Source organism: Zeus faber (assembly GCF_960531495.2).
Source record: "Zeus faber genome assembly, chromosome: 21".
Taxonomy (NCBI): Eukaryota; Metazoa; Chordata; class Actinopteri; order Zeiformes; family Zeidae; genus Zeus; species Zeus faber.
The window spans coordinates 17,973,920-17,993,092 of record NC_137208.1 but is presented as its reverse complement, the minus strand read 5'-3'; the positions used below and the strand labels follow the sequence as shown (position 1 = coordinate 17,993,092).

Below are 19,173 nucleotides of genomic sequence, written 5' to 3'. Positions count from 1 at the left end.
GATGGACCATACTTACGAGGAGGACCTTTCGATAACAACGATACACAGTGAAGGCGGGAGTCGGAGGGCGGAGCCTTACCGTGTTCTCTGTGAAATTGTAATCCAGGGAGTACTGTAATTTGCCCAGTTTCTCGTCCTCCTTGGGCTCGGCCTCTTTCTCCGTATCGGTCAGCCCTGTCTCGGCATCATCCTCATCCTTCAAGGCCTGAAGGAAACACCACCCACCAAGAGTCAGTGTCGCTCTGTGCCGTCGCAGGGGGCCGGCGCCCGGCCAGCCGTGCCCCACCCCCTACACCGCCCAGGGCTCGCCAACCGACCAACTCCTGTGAAAGCTGCCTCACTTCCTTTTTTTTTTTAAATTTTTTTCAAGGGGTTGGGGTGTTTGAGGGAGAGCAAGCACTAAGAAAAACACCACAGCAGTTACTGTAACACAAGGACATGCTCTGTGATGCGTTAGAACTCCCTGTCCTGGAGCCCTGACCGGGGCCCTCTCTCTCAGCCTGACGTCTGATTGGCTCAAAAGGAAGGAAGGGTCAAAAGACAATGCCAGAGAGGAGAGCAGTGGATGAGCATTCGAGAGGGAGGGTGAAAGAGAGGGAGAGCAAGGAAAGAGAGAGAAGGAGAAGAGGTACAGCGAGAAAGGGTAGGATGGGGAAGGAGAAACAAAAGAGAGAGAGAGAGGGTGCTTATGGGAGGAAGATAAATCGAGAGTGGGGAGGGAAGGAAGAGAGTTGGATAGAGAGAGAGAAAGAGAGAAGGATGCTGGAAAGATCACAGTAAAAGGCAATAACTTCCTTGATGTTATTTCAGGCAGATCAAGTCTAAACAAACAAACCATAGCAACTGGGAAATGTCTGAAATGGCGTGAAAAAGAGTGAAAAGTGAGGATGCCCCACCTTCCTCCCTCCGCCCTCCATCCTCCCTCCCTCCCTCCCTCCCCTTGCACTAGCCTGGCACTGAGGTGAAGGTAGGGGTGGGTGTTAGGGTTGGGGTGGGTGGTGGCATTTGGTGGGGGGGAGCAATTCCTTGTCAGAACGCATGCGATTGAAGAAGCAGAGAGACTGGCTGTCAAGGTCATTCAGTGTCAGGACGTCCCCTTCCAAGGTGACTCTTGTTCACGCATGCAGAGCATTCGCAGTACGACAAACCAGTGCTCTTGTGTGACCCCCATTCCCCCAGAGTCCTATTAGACCCTCCCCCAAAAGACGCGCAACTGTCTTCATAGCCCCCCACCCACGCATAACGTACGTTAACCCCCCAACGCCTGTGGTAAGCTAGAAGCGTCATGCCAGCGATGGGTGCGTTGGTGTTGCTAAGAGGGGTTGTAATGTACGTCCTTGCTCCTATTCATTTGTCAGGTTGCTCGCGTGGAAAGCGAAAAAGGCTGAACAACGTTGATGCAATCAGAATTTTCCGGTTGAGCCTTTTTTAGTCTCTGCCTTTTGCAAAAAAATATGAGTTTATCCAAAGGAGTAAAGCAGGTAAAATGATTGAGGATATTAAGGATAAGATTTCTATGAGGTTGTCGAGGGGAAGCCATGCGTCTTCCGCACCTTGGTTCGGCTCGGCAGACGTGAGCACGACTGCCTTTCATCACTTTTTTACAGAAGAAGAGTTTATTTGTAGGGCCTCTCAATCATTTCACATTTGCTTGTGGGCACTTGTTTGAAATGGAAATCGAGAGATTCTAAAAGGCAGGAGGCTTGGAGCTTTGCAAGAAATCAATGTGGTTCAACCTTGTCAAAGCGCACCCGGTGTTTCGTTCATCCATATATATGTGCATATGCAGGTTCTACACACATATATACAATAGATATATACATGTACTGTATGCATAGTTACATATACTTGGCTCTACGGGAGTAAGTCGTTGTCAAGAGGCTATTGAAAAAACGTCAGAGCAGCAGGCTTAAGAAGATCCAACAGCAATTTGGGGACCTACCGCCAGTGACCATCCCGAATAGTCATCAGACATAACACAGATAAGGAGGACATAGAAGGAAGAAACACAAATTAAAACAACCACACACAGGTGTTAACACACCAGAGTCTGGGCACACCAGGAGAAATGACCGCTCGGCTCGGGAGCAGCTGGAGCCATTGAGGGGAGGGGGTGGGAGACCAATAAATGGTGGTCATGTCTCAACGTGTTTGGAGGTCTTTTTAGGCTTACCAATGTAGACCAATGTTAATCCTGTGTAACTAAATGGGAACTCTAGGAATGTGAAAATATTGGTAATTTGAGCAATAGCAGTGACCTTCTCTTCCGTTGAAGCATCATAAATGCGTCCTCACAGCATTTCACATGATTTGTTTATAAATGGCATGTATGTAATCTGAATGTATATAGGGATGTGAATGACCTGACCCAACGTTAACAGGAAAGACAAAATTTGGACGTTGGGACAGACTAAAAATGACAATTCTTTGGTACATTATTCCATTAAGTACACCATTGAGATGCTCCGTTGTGGCTATCTGGTGTTGAATGTGTAAAGGTGTCAGTCGTCCCTATGTGCTTGTGGAATTGGCCGTTCAGAAAAAAGGAAGGTCCTCTGAGTAGGTAACGTCATTTCTCTGGGTGGATACCGCTCGATTACATGGCAAACCTTACTCGGCACTCGTAAACGGGTGAACCGGTCTTCATATGACAAAGAGCAACACTCACAGGGACAGAGAGAAGGAGACAAAGGGAATATTCAAATACTCTCTCTTCTTAAAACTATTATACAAACTAATATATAATCAATAGCAGGGTTCAATAAAGCAACTGCCTGGTGTTTTCTGTGTTTTAGATTTACATTACATTATACAGTTTGTAGCTCCTTGGCAACATTACACAGAATTAAAATACAGTATTGGTCAATGAAGGTTAACGGTGACTTATATCCACTTTTATTATACTTTATGTGAAGGTTAAGGCCAAATGTCTTGATCCCGGTTACTGCGAATGTGATTGATCCAGTCTACATTATCATTTGCAATACAAACAGAACATTACAGAGATTTTGTTTTAATATTCAAAGAAGCCTCTACGGTAAGAGAGAAAACAAGTTTGGCCGTCAATAGTTTCAAAGTTTTCACCTCGGTTTTGGCTCCGTCTTTGACGTCCTTCATGTTGATGGCATTTTTGCCCTTGTCTTTGCCCTTCTTTTTGTTTTTCTTCTTGAATATCCATTTTTTGCAGATACAGAAGCAGCACGCTAACACCAGGATGATGGCCACAAAGGCGATGGAGACGATGGCCCATGATGGCACTACAGAGGGGAGACAAGGGGGCAGGGCTACTGTTAAAATCCTAAAACCAAAGTCATTGAGAAGGTTGAAGAAAAGAGCACTTTTGCCAAACTGCCAATGGAACCACACTCACATCGTAAAAATAATGACTGAATAATGGCTGGATGAAAGTAGAAAAGGGTATTGATAAGAAGGGGTTGGGATGCAGAGCTGATGCTTGTTGGTCAGGACTTCTGAACAAGAGTTCTAACGATCGGGCCGTGATACGCAAGCGAGGGGGGTTCATGCCTGTTTGAACAGTCTCCACCATTTTAGTGGAAATAACAGATGTTGACATTTTCCACTTGCCATTTAAACAGAAGATTCCCAGAAAACTGATACTTTCACACCAATCACCTTGCAGCAAGGTGTTTCTGGAGAGGCCTTAGCGGCACTACTGCCGGGACAGGTCAATGATGCACTGCTGCTACAAGAGGTCCACGGCATTAAGATTGAGGTTCTTGGATGGAAAGTTACCACAAAATCATGATTCAACACTTGCATTATTTTCAGTCCTTTTATGCTGAAATCAGAAGCTTTACATGGAAGTATGGATGGTAATATTGTTGAGTCGTACGTTTGGATGAGGCATTTAGGCTTTTCTATTTTTTAAATTTCATCATCAAGAAAATTTCTGATTTCAGAGATTCTCACTGAATGTGGACAATTTCAATATACAACGTGTATCATAACTTTTTGTTTTGTAGTTTACAAGAGAAAAGGGAGCTCTGTTTTGCAAAAAAATCCTAATTAAAGATCAGAAACGACCGTGGGCGACGTTGTAGGTGGAGCGAGTCATCTGCTAATCAGGTAGCACGTTGAAGTGTCCTTGAACAAGAGGCTGAACCCCCATGATGAGTAAAATTGGCGCCTTGCATCCGACATCGTTCCCTGAATTTTCCCCTGGCCATTAATAGTCTTACCTTATCGGTAAGCATATCCAATCAGCAGCTACATATCATCGTACATCGAAACAGAAGGTCCCTGGTGATCCACCCCCTCCCTTCCCCCTTCTGGTCAAAGCGGAGCCACTGCTGTTACAGTTGACCCCATTGTGGGTGATAAGATGGAGTCCTGCATTCCCTCCCATCTCTACATTCCCCACAGCCCTGGTTTGACTTGACTTGGCGGGGCAGGCTGCTGTCAGCTCTGTCATGAGCAGCCCGGGAACCGCATGGTGACGGGCCTCCAACAGAACAGCCAGCTGCCAAACACTGAGACACCTATCTAAACAACACACACACACACACGCACACACACACACACACACACACACACACACACACACACACACACACACACACACACACACACACACACACACACACACACACACACACACACACACACACACACACACACACACATACACACACGAACACAATGTCTCTGGAAAGTGGATTGCTAAACGAATCAGAGAGATGGTAGAGTGTCCAGATGGGCTGGAAATAATGAGGACAGAGGCCTGGCCGCAGACTTCCCTCTTCAGCCACTATAATCATGGCTACTGCTTACAGGACATCAATCACCTGGCAGGCCACCCCTCCTACACACCCTCTGACAATGGGGCCGAATAGAAAAGTCCCGTCAGCCCGTACATTTCGGCGAACTTGATTGGGCAATGTTATTATTTACCGCTGTAGAAGACTCGGGGTGTGGAAAGCTTTTGGGGCTGGGATGCTGCGAACCCACTGCTAACACAGTAAGATTCAAAGAAAACGAATGCAATATAACAAAATTCTTGGGCAGCCATTACATGATGTATACCATGTTTCAGCCCTGAAGTGTAATCGCAAACAAATCCACAGAAATAAGAAAAAAAGAAATATATAAAACTTCAATAATACTAACCTTACCTCCCACTAAGACTGTCTTTAAGGCACGAGAAAGACCTGTCAAAAGGAGAGAAAATCAACTCCCAACATTACAGTCTATCTCCCCAGAGTTTAGGGCTGCCAGTGTGCAGCCCTGGAGAGAGAGAGAGAGAGAGAGCGATAGAGAGAGAGAGAGAGAGAAAGGGAGAGGACAGAAGAGAGAGAGGGAGAAAAAAAAAATCGATGCCTCGGTGACAAAATCAATAGGCACTCTCCTCCAAGGAAAAACAGTGAGTGATGCTCCAAAATAACTTTGGAATCTACAACGTCAGCCTGGGCTTTCAGGAGCACGTCGCTAATGGAGGCGGATGGTGTTGGATGTACCCCATTAACGACATAGATCGTCACCTCCCCCTATCCCCCTCGAGGTCAGAGAAATATTTCTTTGAGATGCAGAATATCAATTTGGGTGCTCTTGTGGATCTTTTAATAATTTGGGAGTGTATCGCTAAAGGGGATACTGATTCCTGGCAGTCACAAGTCATTTGTGTAGACCCGTGTCAATACTTCGACTTTACAGATTGTGTAGATAAAGTAACTTAAGTCCCAAAATCTGCTGAATCTAGTGCTCAAGCCTCAATTATGAGAAGAAAAGCCAAATAAAACCTCAAACTTCAGCTTGATACTGATATCCTTCACAGTAAGGTAGCGTATCTACAGTAAATCTACCATTAACAATTTCAAACTGAAACGACCCTATGGCCTCTCTACATAGAGAGTAAAATATAATGGTTAAAAACAATGTCCATACAGCTGGTGTATTAATAAAAATACAAAATTTGGATAGTACTTATAGTCCAATAAAAATCGGAAAAGGGTATTTATGGACAAGCTGCTTCCAACACCATGAACAACATCAATCTTTTTTTATGTTGAGGGAACATAGGTTAGTGGGAGCATGGGGCTTTTATGAACATGGGGCCCTGGGAGCAAAGGGTGGGGCCCCCCCACTGTAGCACACCTAAGCATTTCACCACACAAATTTGCAGACACAAACAAAATGCATGGAGACCATCGTTTAATGGAAGTGCCTACGATGCGGCTGGCTGGTATTTCAAGCCTGAACGCCGCGGCGATAAGGAGTCATCCCACCAAAGGAACTGCAGACTGGTGGCTTTTTCCTTCAAATGGAAGCTTCGATGAAAGAATTACGCATCCGGTGCATTAAAACTCCCGCGGTTGGAACCTTTTCACACACTGCCATGCTCTACACTAAATCACTCCCATGTCGAGAAATGACTTGCTCTGTGGCTTATCTGCCTCTGCTGTGCATTTGCATTTGGTAGACATTAGCTGCTTCTTATCTTCGTCGTTGGACGCATGTCTTCAACTGAAAGAAACCCATGTGCTCCTTAATTAAAGGAACCTGAGTTTCAATAAAAGTGTTCCCTAAGTAAGTAGTGTCTGGCTGTCTATTTTTTGAGGAAGACAAGATAGTAATGACTAATGTTAGCATGTTTGTGCGGCCACCGAGCACTTATCCTCTGTTGTGCCATGTGCATTACCGTATGAAAAATGGAGTTCCTCTAACAGGTATGCAGTGGATGGAAACATACCCCCCGCCCCCCAGGTAGATGCTTAAATTGCTTGCTGACAATCTTGTCAAAAATACATTAAAATAAAGCGGAACAAAGCCAGCGCTTTTTCACAACATGGCGAGCCGTGGTTTCTTCTGTCTTTGTGGCCGTGAATACCAATGAATGGCTGATAACACATGCCCTATCTGCCTGCCTTGTTCCCAAAAGACAAACCAACACAACGCCTGTGCTTCTGTCTGATCTTGTCGTTTTATGCCCGCGAAACAAATCCGATAAAAAGTTGACGATGTTTCCCTTTGTATTTTTACATTGATTGATTGTATTGGGAGCGATCTTCAGCTGTGTTGGCTCACCGTCAAACGAAACCAAACTTCACACGATGCAAAGACCAGCATGAAATGTCTAGATAACAAAGTTTATCCAAGCTGTTCACATTGTTGAAACATTGAAACAAAGAAAACATTTAAACATGCGTCAGTGATAACATCTGGAATTACTTCCAGAGAGCTCAATGTAGAGTACCCTGTGCCTCCCCATTGTCCAAATTGTCCTTATAGCTAGGGCCTCACCAGTTCAACTTGACACGCGCTCACAGATACTTTTTTCGGTCATGCTGTACGCCGAGGATCTAGCAGCCAGTTGATGGAATTTTAGGGCTAGTATGTAATTTCCCAGAATGTAAAATTAGGATAATAAGCAGTTTACAAACTTTCAGGCAATCACAGGTGTCGGAAAACACCTTGAATTGACACTGAATTGTTGTCCGCCATAGCAGCTTGCTGGGTCCTGCGGCTAAAGGGGGTTGATGATGCTGTAAAATTTGATCAAACATGGCAGGCCAAAGCAAAGAGAGTACTCACTAAGTGTCGTATTTGCTATGCCAAAATATTTTATCATTGAAGTGTTGTGATTGGAAGACAGAATGTGTTGGATTTCCAGCAGTAGGAGAAACGTAATGGCTGTCAAAGAGCAAACAGACATGTTAACATGTCCCTGCTTGGGTCTTGTTAAAAAGGCTTCCATCAACCAAACAGAACGCCACCATTCGAGACATCTAACAAGACCTTAAGTGTCTGCAGGTGTTTGCATTACGTGTGTGTGTGTGTGCGTGTTTGATGCAAATGTAATCCTGTGCGGCAGACCCTCATTGGTCCATTAACCTTGATTTTACATCTTGTTGAGCCTACAAAAGCAACACCCGGTCTGTGCCCTTTCCCCACTGCGACTTGTCCAAACAAACAATAAAATACACCGCAGGGGCTGTAGTTAGCCACTGGAACAATAGCTGGCAGCTTTAATTTGACAAAACCTGTTGGTTTCTCTCAAATAATTCTCAATCGTCCTCTGTAAAATCCTAATTGCCTAATGAATGACTCTCATTTGCTTGCGTTTGGTCTAGTTTAATCCTTATCCTTTTTAAAGACTTAGAATCCACATTATGCAAAGAGGTGAAGTGAGGTGACTAATTGACTTAAAATTGATGTATTTAGAGACTATCCATTAAGATAGAGCTAAATTACTTTGATGTACAATAACAGACTCTAATAAATAAGAGGCTGGCTACACATAATACCACTTATTATATAGCTATATGAATATAAATACAATCATAAATAGAGAGGGAATATTGATGTGTAATAATTATATAACTAGTATGTCTAGTTTAACAGCTTCTCCTGAGAAACATAATCCACAGCAATGTAGCTGACACCTCAACAACGTAGTCAATTATTCATCCGACAAAAAACCTTCACCCGACATATGACATAAGACATATACATTACATATGACTGTATTTACTCTTATTAATGTGACATTTGACATATCTGCATTTTTTTCAATGCAGTTGTGGTTTCCAGAATGGAAGAAGAAAGTGAAGCGGTTGCCCTCGACAACGGTCATTATTAACAGATAACCAGCCGTTGTTTGATGCTATTGACCAATTGGAATTGTCAATCCACAGAGCCATGTGATAAAAATTAATAAACTCCACTTTCTCCACTGAGAGTCATCCTGGTGATGCAGGCTTGGTCGGTAAAGTGGACATGCATTTGTTGTTTTGACCTTCCACTCTGCAGTGCCATAGAGGCTTCTTGCCGCTTTTAGATAACCCATTTACACAAACTGAGATGTGCAACAACCAATATGGCGGTCCGCGGGGAGGAGGGGAAAGAGTGCAGGGGCAGAGAGGGGTCGCGGCTTTTCTCCGAGGGGGATTCTGCTTCCCGTCTGTCAGCTTTTGGACACGGTGAGGGAAAGGAAGACGCTGTTCTGTCCACGCTGCTTCACCAGTTCACCAGAGCAAGGGCAGAGGAGGATGGAAGACGTGGAGCCAGAGCAGCAGGCGGAAAGACCCCCAGCATAGGCCTCCATAAGGAACTCAAACTGTCTCACACTGGAACTGGAGTAAGGCACTTTGATTTATTCATTCATAATTATCCATCTACATTTGTGACCAAAACTGAAGTAATTAATTATCAAGATACTTCAGTATTTTTATATTTCATGTATTTTTTCATTTGATGCACTCAAAACACTTTAGTGGAATTTTCAGACTAAATTAAATATTTTTCTTTCATATTTCAATTATTTCCTGCATCAGCCCTGTCAGGTTGCTTGATGGATGTGGTGGTCGCTATGACAACCCGAGTCCGGATTTTGATAATCTCACCACTGGAGACCTCACTGATTGGAGGCGCTAAAATTCCTGTTGAAAAACTACCAACAAGGTGACAGATTTTTGTGTCATACTGTTTTGTATAGGTCAAGAAAACAAGAATATGAAGATAGATATGTGTGGTGTGGGGATGGTCTGGTTTGAGCAGCCACACCTGACCTGGATCTAGGTGATTGGGATCAGAGTGGCTGCATACCTGTTGCTCGTTGGTTGGTCTAACGAGCAACAGGTAAAACCCCCATCCCCACACACGCTCAGGAGAGGAGCCGTGTCATGACACGTTCTATCTGCTCCTCGGCTCATTCCAGCTAGCCCACTCTCTACAATTAACTGGTGTTTACAACATCCCGCTTTCTGTGTCTCTGTGCCAGAGGTCCCTGAAACGTCACTTGGGGAGAGCGTGGTAGGACACTGTCAGAAAGTAGTTAAATTTTGAGCTGATTCTTCAAAACCTTAAAAAAAAGGTATATTGCAGGAATTCAATAATGTAAATTATATTGAAATCCCCTTTTAAGATAAAACATAATGCCACCAAAGTCATAGACAAGTGGAACATTTTACCACTTTGCATTGGAAAGCATATTATTGATGTATCTCACATGGGTCAAGGTGGTTACCCATATCTCAATTATTGGTCTTCAGTAAAGCAAGAACTTCATCACCAAAGTCCAAACCTCCCTGCGACAAAACGGGTTTGACGTGCCGTTGACAACACAAAGCAGAGTTATTTATTTTTTCCGGAAATGTCAATTGCGCGTCTGTATTATTTGGAGTAATGGTCACCGGAGCCGGCTGTTACGAATCAAACATTCCCCGCCTGTTGAGAGGTTAATTGTCAGCAGGAGGCAAAGCCGTAAGTGTTCTGTGAACTTGGGATATTTAATTAGCTCATTTCCTCTCGGGCAAATATTGCTCCTTCAATTAAAAATGTTTCAAATATGGTTTGGTGTTATGGGCAAGTGATGTGTGTGTTGTTCCGCAGAAAAAATATGATAACTGTTTAATTTGTGTTTGGGTTTAATACAATTTTACGTTACAGTAAAACGATTTAATAATTACAAGATAGTTCCAGGAGTAGAGAGGGCATTTGTCTCTTTGGAGGCTGACTTATATTTAGCAATAAAATGGCTTCCTGATGGGTAAGTCATTGAACATGTGGGATCCACCGCATACTTTAGGGTCATTTGGTGGCTTTCAACTTTTTTTTAAAAGAGGAGGATCAGAGCTTCCAAACAAGGTGTCACTTGTGCAAATCAAGCAAATATTTTTAAAGATATGACTTGTTAATGACAAGGGTGTGGCAAACCGTGTTTCTGAGATAATCCCCTTGAAAGTTTTGCCAAAACTTGGCTTCATTCACCTATGGGGTAGCCAAAGCCAAAGCCACATGGCTACTTAACATACTGTGGAATGGGCCATGGGCATGCTGTAGTGTCCTTGAGCAAGACATTTAACCCCTGATGGCTGCGTCCGTCAGTGTCTGAATAATTGTAAGGCGCTTCAGATAAAAGCGTCTGCTAAATGCAATAGAATATGGATGAATGATCTTCACTTTAAAGGAAATGATCTATCTGTGTCATTTAGCATCTTGGTAAGTAAACTGCATTTCCCTATGTAATCTAATGGGAATATTTTACTCCATGGTTTAACATATTTCTACTATTTATAAATCAAACTCGGTTTTGAAAATACACAGAGATAAAAAAAAACAAAAAGGAACACGAATCTGGAAAAATCGAATTTTCCTTCAAGAAAGGTTTTTTCAACTTATTTGGCTGCTCCTGGCGATTTTAGAAATGCGCGAGATGGGGGCTTTTGCTGTGGTGGGTCACATATGTATAAAACATACAGTAAGTATGAACGATTTAGGCCTAACTGGCAAATTTTCAGGAATGTTTCTCCAAGTAAGAAAAAAGTGCTTAGAATCCAAGTGGAAAGCACAGGAATAAGGATTGTTTGCAAAGTTAAAGCCCTCCAGAGCCAGGGACAGAACGATGGCTCTGTCTCGACCTCGCGCATCCTTTGTTTGGAGCCTCTCCAGACCATCGATATTCCAAGCGATAAACAAGCACCCGGACATTTATCATTGAGGTCGGCACGGCTGGGGCACCGAAAACTGAGGGTGCCAACCCTATATTTTACCCCTTATTTATAATAGACATTGAGGTTTTTGTGCTATGCACTTAAAATCATTTTTGTTGTACCTTATACACCAAACAAAGCTATATTTAGTTCTTGGTGATTGGCTACTCTCTTTGAAAATCCTTCAAATGACTCCAAAGAGTCATTTGAAGGATTGAAAGTCTTGTATAACTCCATACAGTCTAGTGAAGAAGTTGTGGAAAAGAGAACTGCAAAGGAAATGTGAAGATTGAAGTTTGGTGGTAATTTATAAGAGCTGAAGATGTACCGCCAAGAACGATGCTTGATAATCTTCGCAACTGAAGGGGCGAATCTTCTGTTTTGTGGTACTGCACTTGTCGTGTACATATAACTAAATTTCATTTTCAAAAACCTAACTTTGATGGCGAAGGCACATGGCGGGCCTCTCTGCGCCCGTGGCTGGTCGCTGTGGGTTGGGTGCATCCAGGTACGGGGGGTGGGGTAGGGGGGCCAGCTGGGGCCTGGTCAGGTCCAGGGTGGGGTCCTTGGGTCGCTGCCCGGCCTGCTGTACCCCTGCATTGATCTGGTTGTGCTTCGCCTATCTCTACCAGTACCAGAACTCATACTCAGAACATACACCACACAATAGCACTAGGGTGTGCAGGACTGGTGGGGTGTGAGCTATGTGGGTAGGGATGTGGCGGGCAGCTGCGATCTTGCGCGTCACACTTCTGCCCTGACGGGCTTCTCGTCTATCCTGAAATTTTAATACCACTCATATTAGCTTAGAACACATACACTCGCACATAAATCTTACTCTGAACAACCCTCCACCAGACAGGGCTCCACCAGACAGGGGTCTGCAGGGCAGGAGGGGTGCTGATGTGATTCAGGTTGGACTCGCACCCCCACACTCAATTTTAACTGCAATTGCCAACAGCACACATTGAGCAGTGGTGTTCTCCGGGGTGGGGGTACTGACATCCAGATGCCCTGCACTGAGTGAACTCGGCTACGTGGATGGGCGCTCATAGTTTGCGGCTGGATGGGGCGTCTGGCCGGTTGTGGTTGTGGTTGTGGCGTTTGTGGTTTGCGGAAGTGGAGCGGGGCTGGGTTATGCTCCTCGCTGCCGGGTGTGGGTTTTGCTCTGCGGGATTCTCTGGGGGCTGGAGGGGTCTTCTGTGGTTGCAGGATGGGGTGTTCGTGGCCCCATCCTGCAGTGGAAAAGCCCCCGAAGCCACCCCTGAGTCCCGCAGCCATATAGACACTCCACGGCTGCGGGACTCAGGGGTGGCTTCGGGGGCTTTTCCACTGCTACGATAGAGGCGCTACAATATAATAACGACCTTAAACACCAAAACCAATTGGGAAAAGTCCCGTACACTCAATGGTGGACAATTTACACGCACACACAGGCGGTCTCATCACAGGCACACACACACACGACCAGCACCTGCCTTGAACACACCCCCAACACTCCTGGTTACATTTCTCTCCTCTTCTCCCTCATTTACTGCCATAACTATCACAAGAAGAGGCCACGTGCTGAATTGCTGCTCCAGTTTTCCTGGACTTAATTAACTCTGTTTTGTCGATACATGTCATCTGTCGTTTCTATATTGATGTTGTTCCATGTACATGTTGGTGTTTGGTTTGATGTTTATCTTTTTCCGTGTACGTGTTTGATGATTCTCCCCCTCTTGGAGTAGTGATTAGTTGTTTATAGACCCAAACACGGTAAAATAGTTCGCCAAAGAGTGGGATTGGTGGCATTTCTGTGTAACAAAAAACTGCGCTCTTGTCATCTCAGAGGTCATCCACAGAACAGAGTTATTGCAGCAGTTCTTGATAATTTAAGAATTAATTTTGCATTGCATGTTGAGAAGTTGAACTCCACTTGCAGACTAACTCTGTCGTAGGTGCAATGGCATACAAATACTCTGTGTTGTATGCCTAGCATGTGACAGTACAGGTTGAAAAAAAACAAAAACCTTTGGGCAATATTTGGGTCAACATTGGTCCTGGAGAATATTTGGTCACCAGCGTATAGACACAGATCATATTTTTGAATTCTTTACACATGCTAAGCTTTAAAGTTGATCTATTCCTCAAAATCATACAACTGACAATAATTAAGGGCTTAATTTTGTGGTGACTAGTTAAACCAAGTACGCTAACGGAAGATAAATTGATCCAATATATAGAGTGAAGGTTTGTGTATCAATAATCTGTATTGTATTGTATTGTTGTCTGTATAATTGTATTTTGTATATATTGTATTATATATATTTCATATTTCATATATTTCAAAAAACTAAAATTCTATCTCTTATTCTGGTCATTTTTAGCAGTGATATCTTGCAGTTCATTCTGGTATTTTCTATTTTATTCTCAATTGGCATATTTGGTATTTTGCATGGTAACACATTTTGATGTGTTTTCGCCCATTCCCACCACGAGGTATGCATAAGAGATCTGAATATAAATCGTAGCATTATTTCCCCTGGTAAAGTTGCAGTTTGGATCCAACCGTGCCCTCCCAGATGGAAGAAGGAAAATGTTGTATTCGACGCCCCCCATCATGTGACGGGTGGCGTCGGTCACATTACTGCCAGATTGACGGGAGGCCTCCTATCACAGAACACGTTTCCTGATGGGGGAATTACTTCCACACGAGCCTGCGGATACATCTATATTAAGGAGGCAGGCTAAATGCCGCCTCGTAACCCTGGGATGTGTAGGCTGGGCTTAGCCCTCCACGTGACACGAACAACAGAGATGTTGCAATTTGCTCAGGTGCTGTGAGAGTCTGTGCATATAAGTCAAAGTTTGACAGAGGGGGAAAAAAGTGTAGGGGTATTTTGTGGAGGTGAAAATGAAAACATAAGGGGGACGAGAAATTGTATTCTTTTTCATTAAGAAATCATTCAGAAATATAATACATTAATAGGTCTACGTAGCTCTGTGGTATACTCTATTCTGATTGGTCAGTAGCGGCAATCAGTGGTCAGTTATTTGACCTTTATCACAGGCAAACAATTCTCCACCTTGTTTCAAGCCAACTTAATGCTAATGCTAATGCTAGCTAGCGTGACGTTACATAGAAACTACAATGGTAGACTTGAAGAGATTAATGCAGATATGTCTGATTTCACATTAAAAACAATAAATAGGTTTGTCATACATAAGGCATTGTTTCTTTTGGGAGGGAGAATAGTTTGCTACGTAAAGATAAGAATACTAGCTATGAAATAAATATCAAGTCCATCTCAAATTATTATTTTATTTAGTCAGTAGCTGTGTAATAACATAATAGGATAATGTGCAGCCAGCCAGTCATTATTGCAAAATAATTGTGATCATGTGGTAATGACTGGCTGGCTGTACATTATCCCTTATGTATTGTATCTCAATGCTAGAAACCATCATTCTCCCCCTCTTTGTTCTTTGATTTTCTTCCTTACGTGGGATTTTGTTGAGCTCATTCATGAACTTGTCCTTCAACTTGGAGAAGGCCTCGTCCTTCTCGCCGGTGCCAGGCCCGGCCAGCTCCGTGGTGTTGGCCCCGGTGGGGGAGGTGGCGGAGGGTGCCGGGGCGGCTGCCAGGGCTTCCCTTCGACTCTCGGTCATGGCGGCGGTAGCGCTGGGCAGCCAGGCAGACGCTGCGGAGAGAGGGGTGAGGAGAGAAGAGCGGGTGAGGTTTTTGTTTCTTGTGCGACAGATTTAATACGTGTCGTAGGCCTCATCCGATGAGCGATGGGAAGCTCTGTGTGTGAGCAGCTGCCGGCTCAGCCTGAATGAACAGCGACCAAGGCCTGGACGCAGTGGGGAAAAACCCAATCAGTCATAATTCAAGAACCAAGGGCAATGATCCGCACACCTTGTCATGAACTCCAAATTGAAAGGCCCCATTACAGGAGTAAATTTAAAGCCCTGCGAGATGCAGTGTACTGAAGTTTTTCCAGCATTAATAAATTGTGAGAATTCTGGGGTTGTAGCATCTAACAACATGTTGTTTCTGCACCTGAAGGCCAACTACTGTATTTACATTCTTTACATTCACATCTTTCAAACAGGGAAAGGGAAAACAATAATAATTGTTGTATAGCTAAAAGCAACAACAATGCCTTTGGCAACAATTTGATTTGTCGCAGAATATGTTGTCAAGGTACAACCCATTTACATTAATACACTGTCTGCAGTATGCTGTCTGCAGATTTTGACTAAACCTTACTATGACCTACAGTTACTATTTCTACAATTACAGTGTGAGAGTCTGTGTGAGAATTTTTATGAGCATTGAATTCAGGCTTAACTACTAAATCAGTTTCACAAAATAGTTTTGATATATACTGTATCATAATTGCCACTTCGTTGCAGCTGACAAAAATGTCCTCTTAGATGGGTCCACATGGCACACGTTTTGGCTTATTTTTCAACTGTGCAGTTATTGTGCTTGGCCAATATTACATGTTGTTCTTATATATATATATAAACCAATAGGACAATCTTACTACGCTCTGGGAAATCGAAAACAAAAGTACAATAATATATGGGCATGCCTGTGTGTTAGCGTGCAGTGAAGTATGACATATTTCACTTTTTCAGTATCTCAGTGACCTACTGGTCGCCATTATGCTCATTGCCTCGGCAGCAGTAGACAAGGGCTCAATGCTATTTATACGCTGCCTCAATGTAATAATAAGCCTCTAATACCACATATTCAAATGCATGCCTCTCAAAAGTGAAATCTCTGGAACTCCTGCAGAGTCTTTTGGTTTTTAAAAACCAATAAACCAATAAAATGTTTCCATTTTATTTCTGTCATTCATTGGGGCAACTCTAGTGCCCCGGCTAGTGCTTGTGAGCTTTTATCGATGATCTACTGTACATGTGATTCTGCCTCGGCTGTAATAGTTCTGCTTTGATTTACTCCCTAAGCTCTGGCAGACATACTTGAGGAGGCGTACACCCCCCAGCCCCCCCCCCGCCCACATATGAACATAAAAAAAGATCTATAAAAGGGGACCTTTATGTAAAACTCACTTTTTTGGTGCTTGTGCACATACATTTGGGTCTCTGATGGGTCTTCTAACACACAAACTGTGAAATAGGACAACCCAGTCAGTTTTTTGTGAGCTGCGTATTTCAGTATACATGTCCTAAAACTTGCTGTTCGGCTTTACTGCCCTAATCTACGTCATCCAGCGCTTCAATTGAATAATAACTGTCCTCCATTTGAGTAACTCTACCCACAGCTGGAGTGCGACCAGACCCACTAACAGAGCTAAGCATGGGAAGTGCTCTGTTGCCTGCAGAGACCACCACAAATCATCTAAAAGAAAGAGGAATTAATACCAACTTTCGTAGCAGATTTTGTCCAAAGCATCAGAGGCATTTGAGCTCAACTCCCTAAGGAAGCTCTCCTTGTTGGAATAGAAGGTGTTAATGATCAGGGACGTCAGCTGAGCAATCTCTGCCTGAAAGGCAAAGGTCTCAGCCTCTTCCTCTTGGAAGAGGCTCAAAAGATTTGTGTCCCTGAAAGGAATGAAACTCCCACCACTACAGTAGAGCCCAGTCGCCAACCTCAAATGATGCAAAACAAATAAAGATAATTTTAAAGTAAATCTAAGAGTTGTACTGTATGTCAGAAATACAGTTTGCCAAGATCTTTTGCTGACTTCCTGTCCAAACTTTCTGTAAGTCCATGGGATGTTCAAAACATTTAAAGCAGCATTCAAATAGATATATTCTTTTTAGCTTTACATTATGGAACTTTAACTCAATTTAGCCATTAATACTGATAATAATTGATGTAATAATAATTTATAATGGATCTAATTCCTGTGGACTCCATTCGCGCTCCATTGTTACTCATTTCTCCTTCAATGAAATAGAGACAATTACCATGGAAGTCTCATAAAATTTAGTGTTTAGTATTTTTAGTTGGTTTAAAAGAAGGCATTCATCCTTAGGAAAGGGTCAACTGAAATTACACATTGTATGTAAACATGACATCCGTCAAAAAAACGATTTGGATCCTGTACGGCATTGTAGGGTAAATAGTAGTATTATATTAACTGGACTGTTAATCTAGCCACTGGAGGTGCACAAGCCAGTGTATCATCAGTGCCGGTCCCAAGCGTCAGGAAAGGCATCCGGCGTAAAAACCATGTCATATCAAACATGCGGACAGCAAATCTGATTTTATTATCGGATTGGTCGACGCTCGGGTTAACAACGACGTAACTGACGCTGTTAGCAAACAGGGTGCCAGTGAAAATTGTTCTACTGTCGGCTATAGAAGAAGAAGAGGGGGAAGGCGTGTCCGGAGACAGCAGGAGAGGAAGAAGGGTAGGAGAGTAGAGTTGAGAGTAGGAACTTTGAACGTTGGCACTATGAAGGTTAAAGAGGGAGGCTGACATGATGGAGAGAAGGAAGGTGTACTATGTGTTCAAGAGACCAGGTGGAAGGGGAGTAATGCCAGGAGTATCGGAGCCGGGTACAAACAGTTCTATCATGGAGTGGATGGCTGGAGAAATGGGGTTGGGATAGGCTTGAAGGAAGAATATGTCAAGAGTGCATTGGAGCAGATCTCAATGGGCATGTTGGCGAAGGGATAAGAGACATCGGTGATGTGAAGGTGATGGGTAGGTATGGTGTCGAGGAGAGGAATATGGAAGGACAGATGGTGGTGGATTTCGCCAAAAGGATGGAATTGGCTGTTGTGAATACGTATTTCAAGAAGAGGGAGGAACACAGGGTGATATTCAAGAGTGGAGGAAGGTGCACACAGGTGGACTACATCTTATGCAGGAGGTGCAATCTGAAAGAGATTAGTGACTGCAAAGTGGTGGTAGGGGAGTGTGTTTCTAGGCAGCATCGGATGGTGGTCTGTAGGATGACTCCGCCAAGATGAGGAAGACTCCACTCAAGATGAGTGAAAGAAGAGCCAAAGATAAAATGGTGGAAGTTGAAAAAGGAGGAGTTTTGATGAATGAAGAAAATGAGAGGGAGAGAAGAGTGGATGATGGAGGGATAGTGGATCAAGAAGTGCAGCAAATTAGCAAGGATGAGGTGAGAACAGCATTAAAGAAGATGAAGAGTGGAAAGGCAGTTGGCCCAGATGACATACCTGGGGAAGCATGGAAATGTTTAGGTAAGATGGCAGTGGTGTTCCTAACGAGACTGTTTAACACCATCCTGGAAAGGGAGAGGATGCTGGAGGAGTGGAGAATAAGTGTACTGGTACACATCTTCAAGAATAAGGGAGAGGTACAGAGCTGTTGGTAACTACAGGGGAATAAAGTTGATCAACCACAGCATGAAGCTATGGGAAAGGGTAGCGGAGGCTAGGTTAAGAGGAGAGGTGGGGATCAGCGAGCAACATTATGGTTTCATGCCAGGAAAGAGTACTACAGATGCAATGTTTGGTTTAAGAACGCTGATGGAAAAGTACAGGGAAGGCCAGAGGGAGTTGCACTGCGTCTTTGTGGATTTAGAGAAAGCATATGATAGGGTGCCAAGAGAGGAAGTGTGGTATTGCATGAGGAAGTCGGGGATGGCAGAGAAGTACGTAAGAGTGGTAGAGGATATGCATGAGGTCAGTCAGACAGTAGTAAGGTGTGCAGTAGGCGTCACGAAGGCATTCAAAGTGGAGGTGGGATTGCATCAAGGATCAGCTCTGAGCCCTTTCTTGTTTGCA

At 43.7% G+C, this 19,173-nt stretch overlaps 1 protein-coding gene across 1 annotated transcript in view; it reads right to left on the bottom strand.

The window, feature by feature from the left end:
* The window catches only part of syt1a (synaptotagmin Ia), a gene marked incomplete at both ends in the record, with an annotated part of 43,603 nt that extends 28,505 nt beyond the window's left edge, over positions 1–15,098 (bottom strand). Inside the window, 3 exons of the mRNA XM_080022537.1 lie at positions 80–205; positions 3,085–3,257; positions 14,933–15,098. Coding sequence (XP_079878663.1) covers positions 80–205; positions 3,085–3,257; positions 14,933–15,098 — 465 coding nt within the window. The remainder of the gene's footprint in view (positions 1–79; positions 206–3,084; positions 3,258–14,932) is intronic.
* Between the last annotated feature and the right edge of the window lie 4,075 nt (positions 15,099–19,173).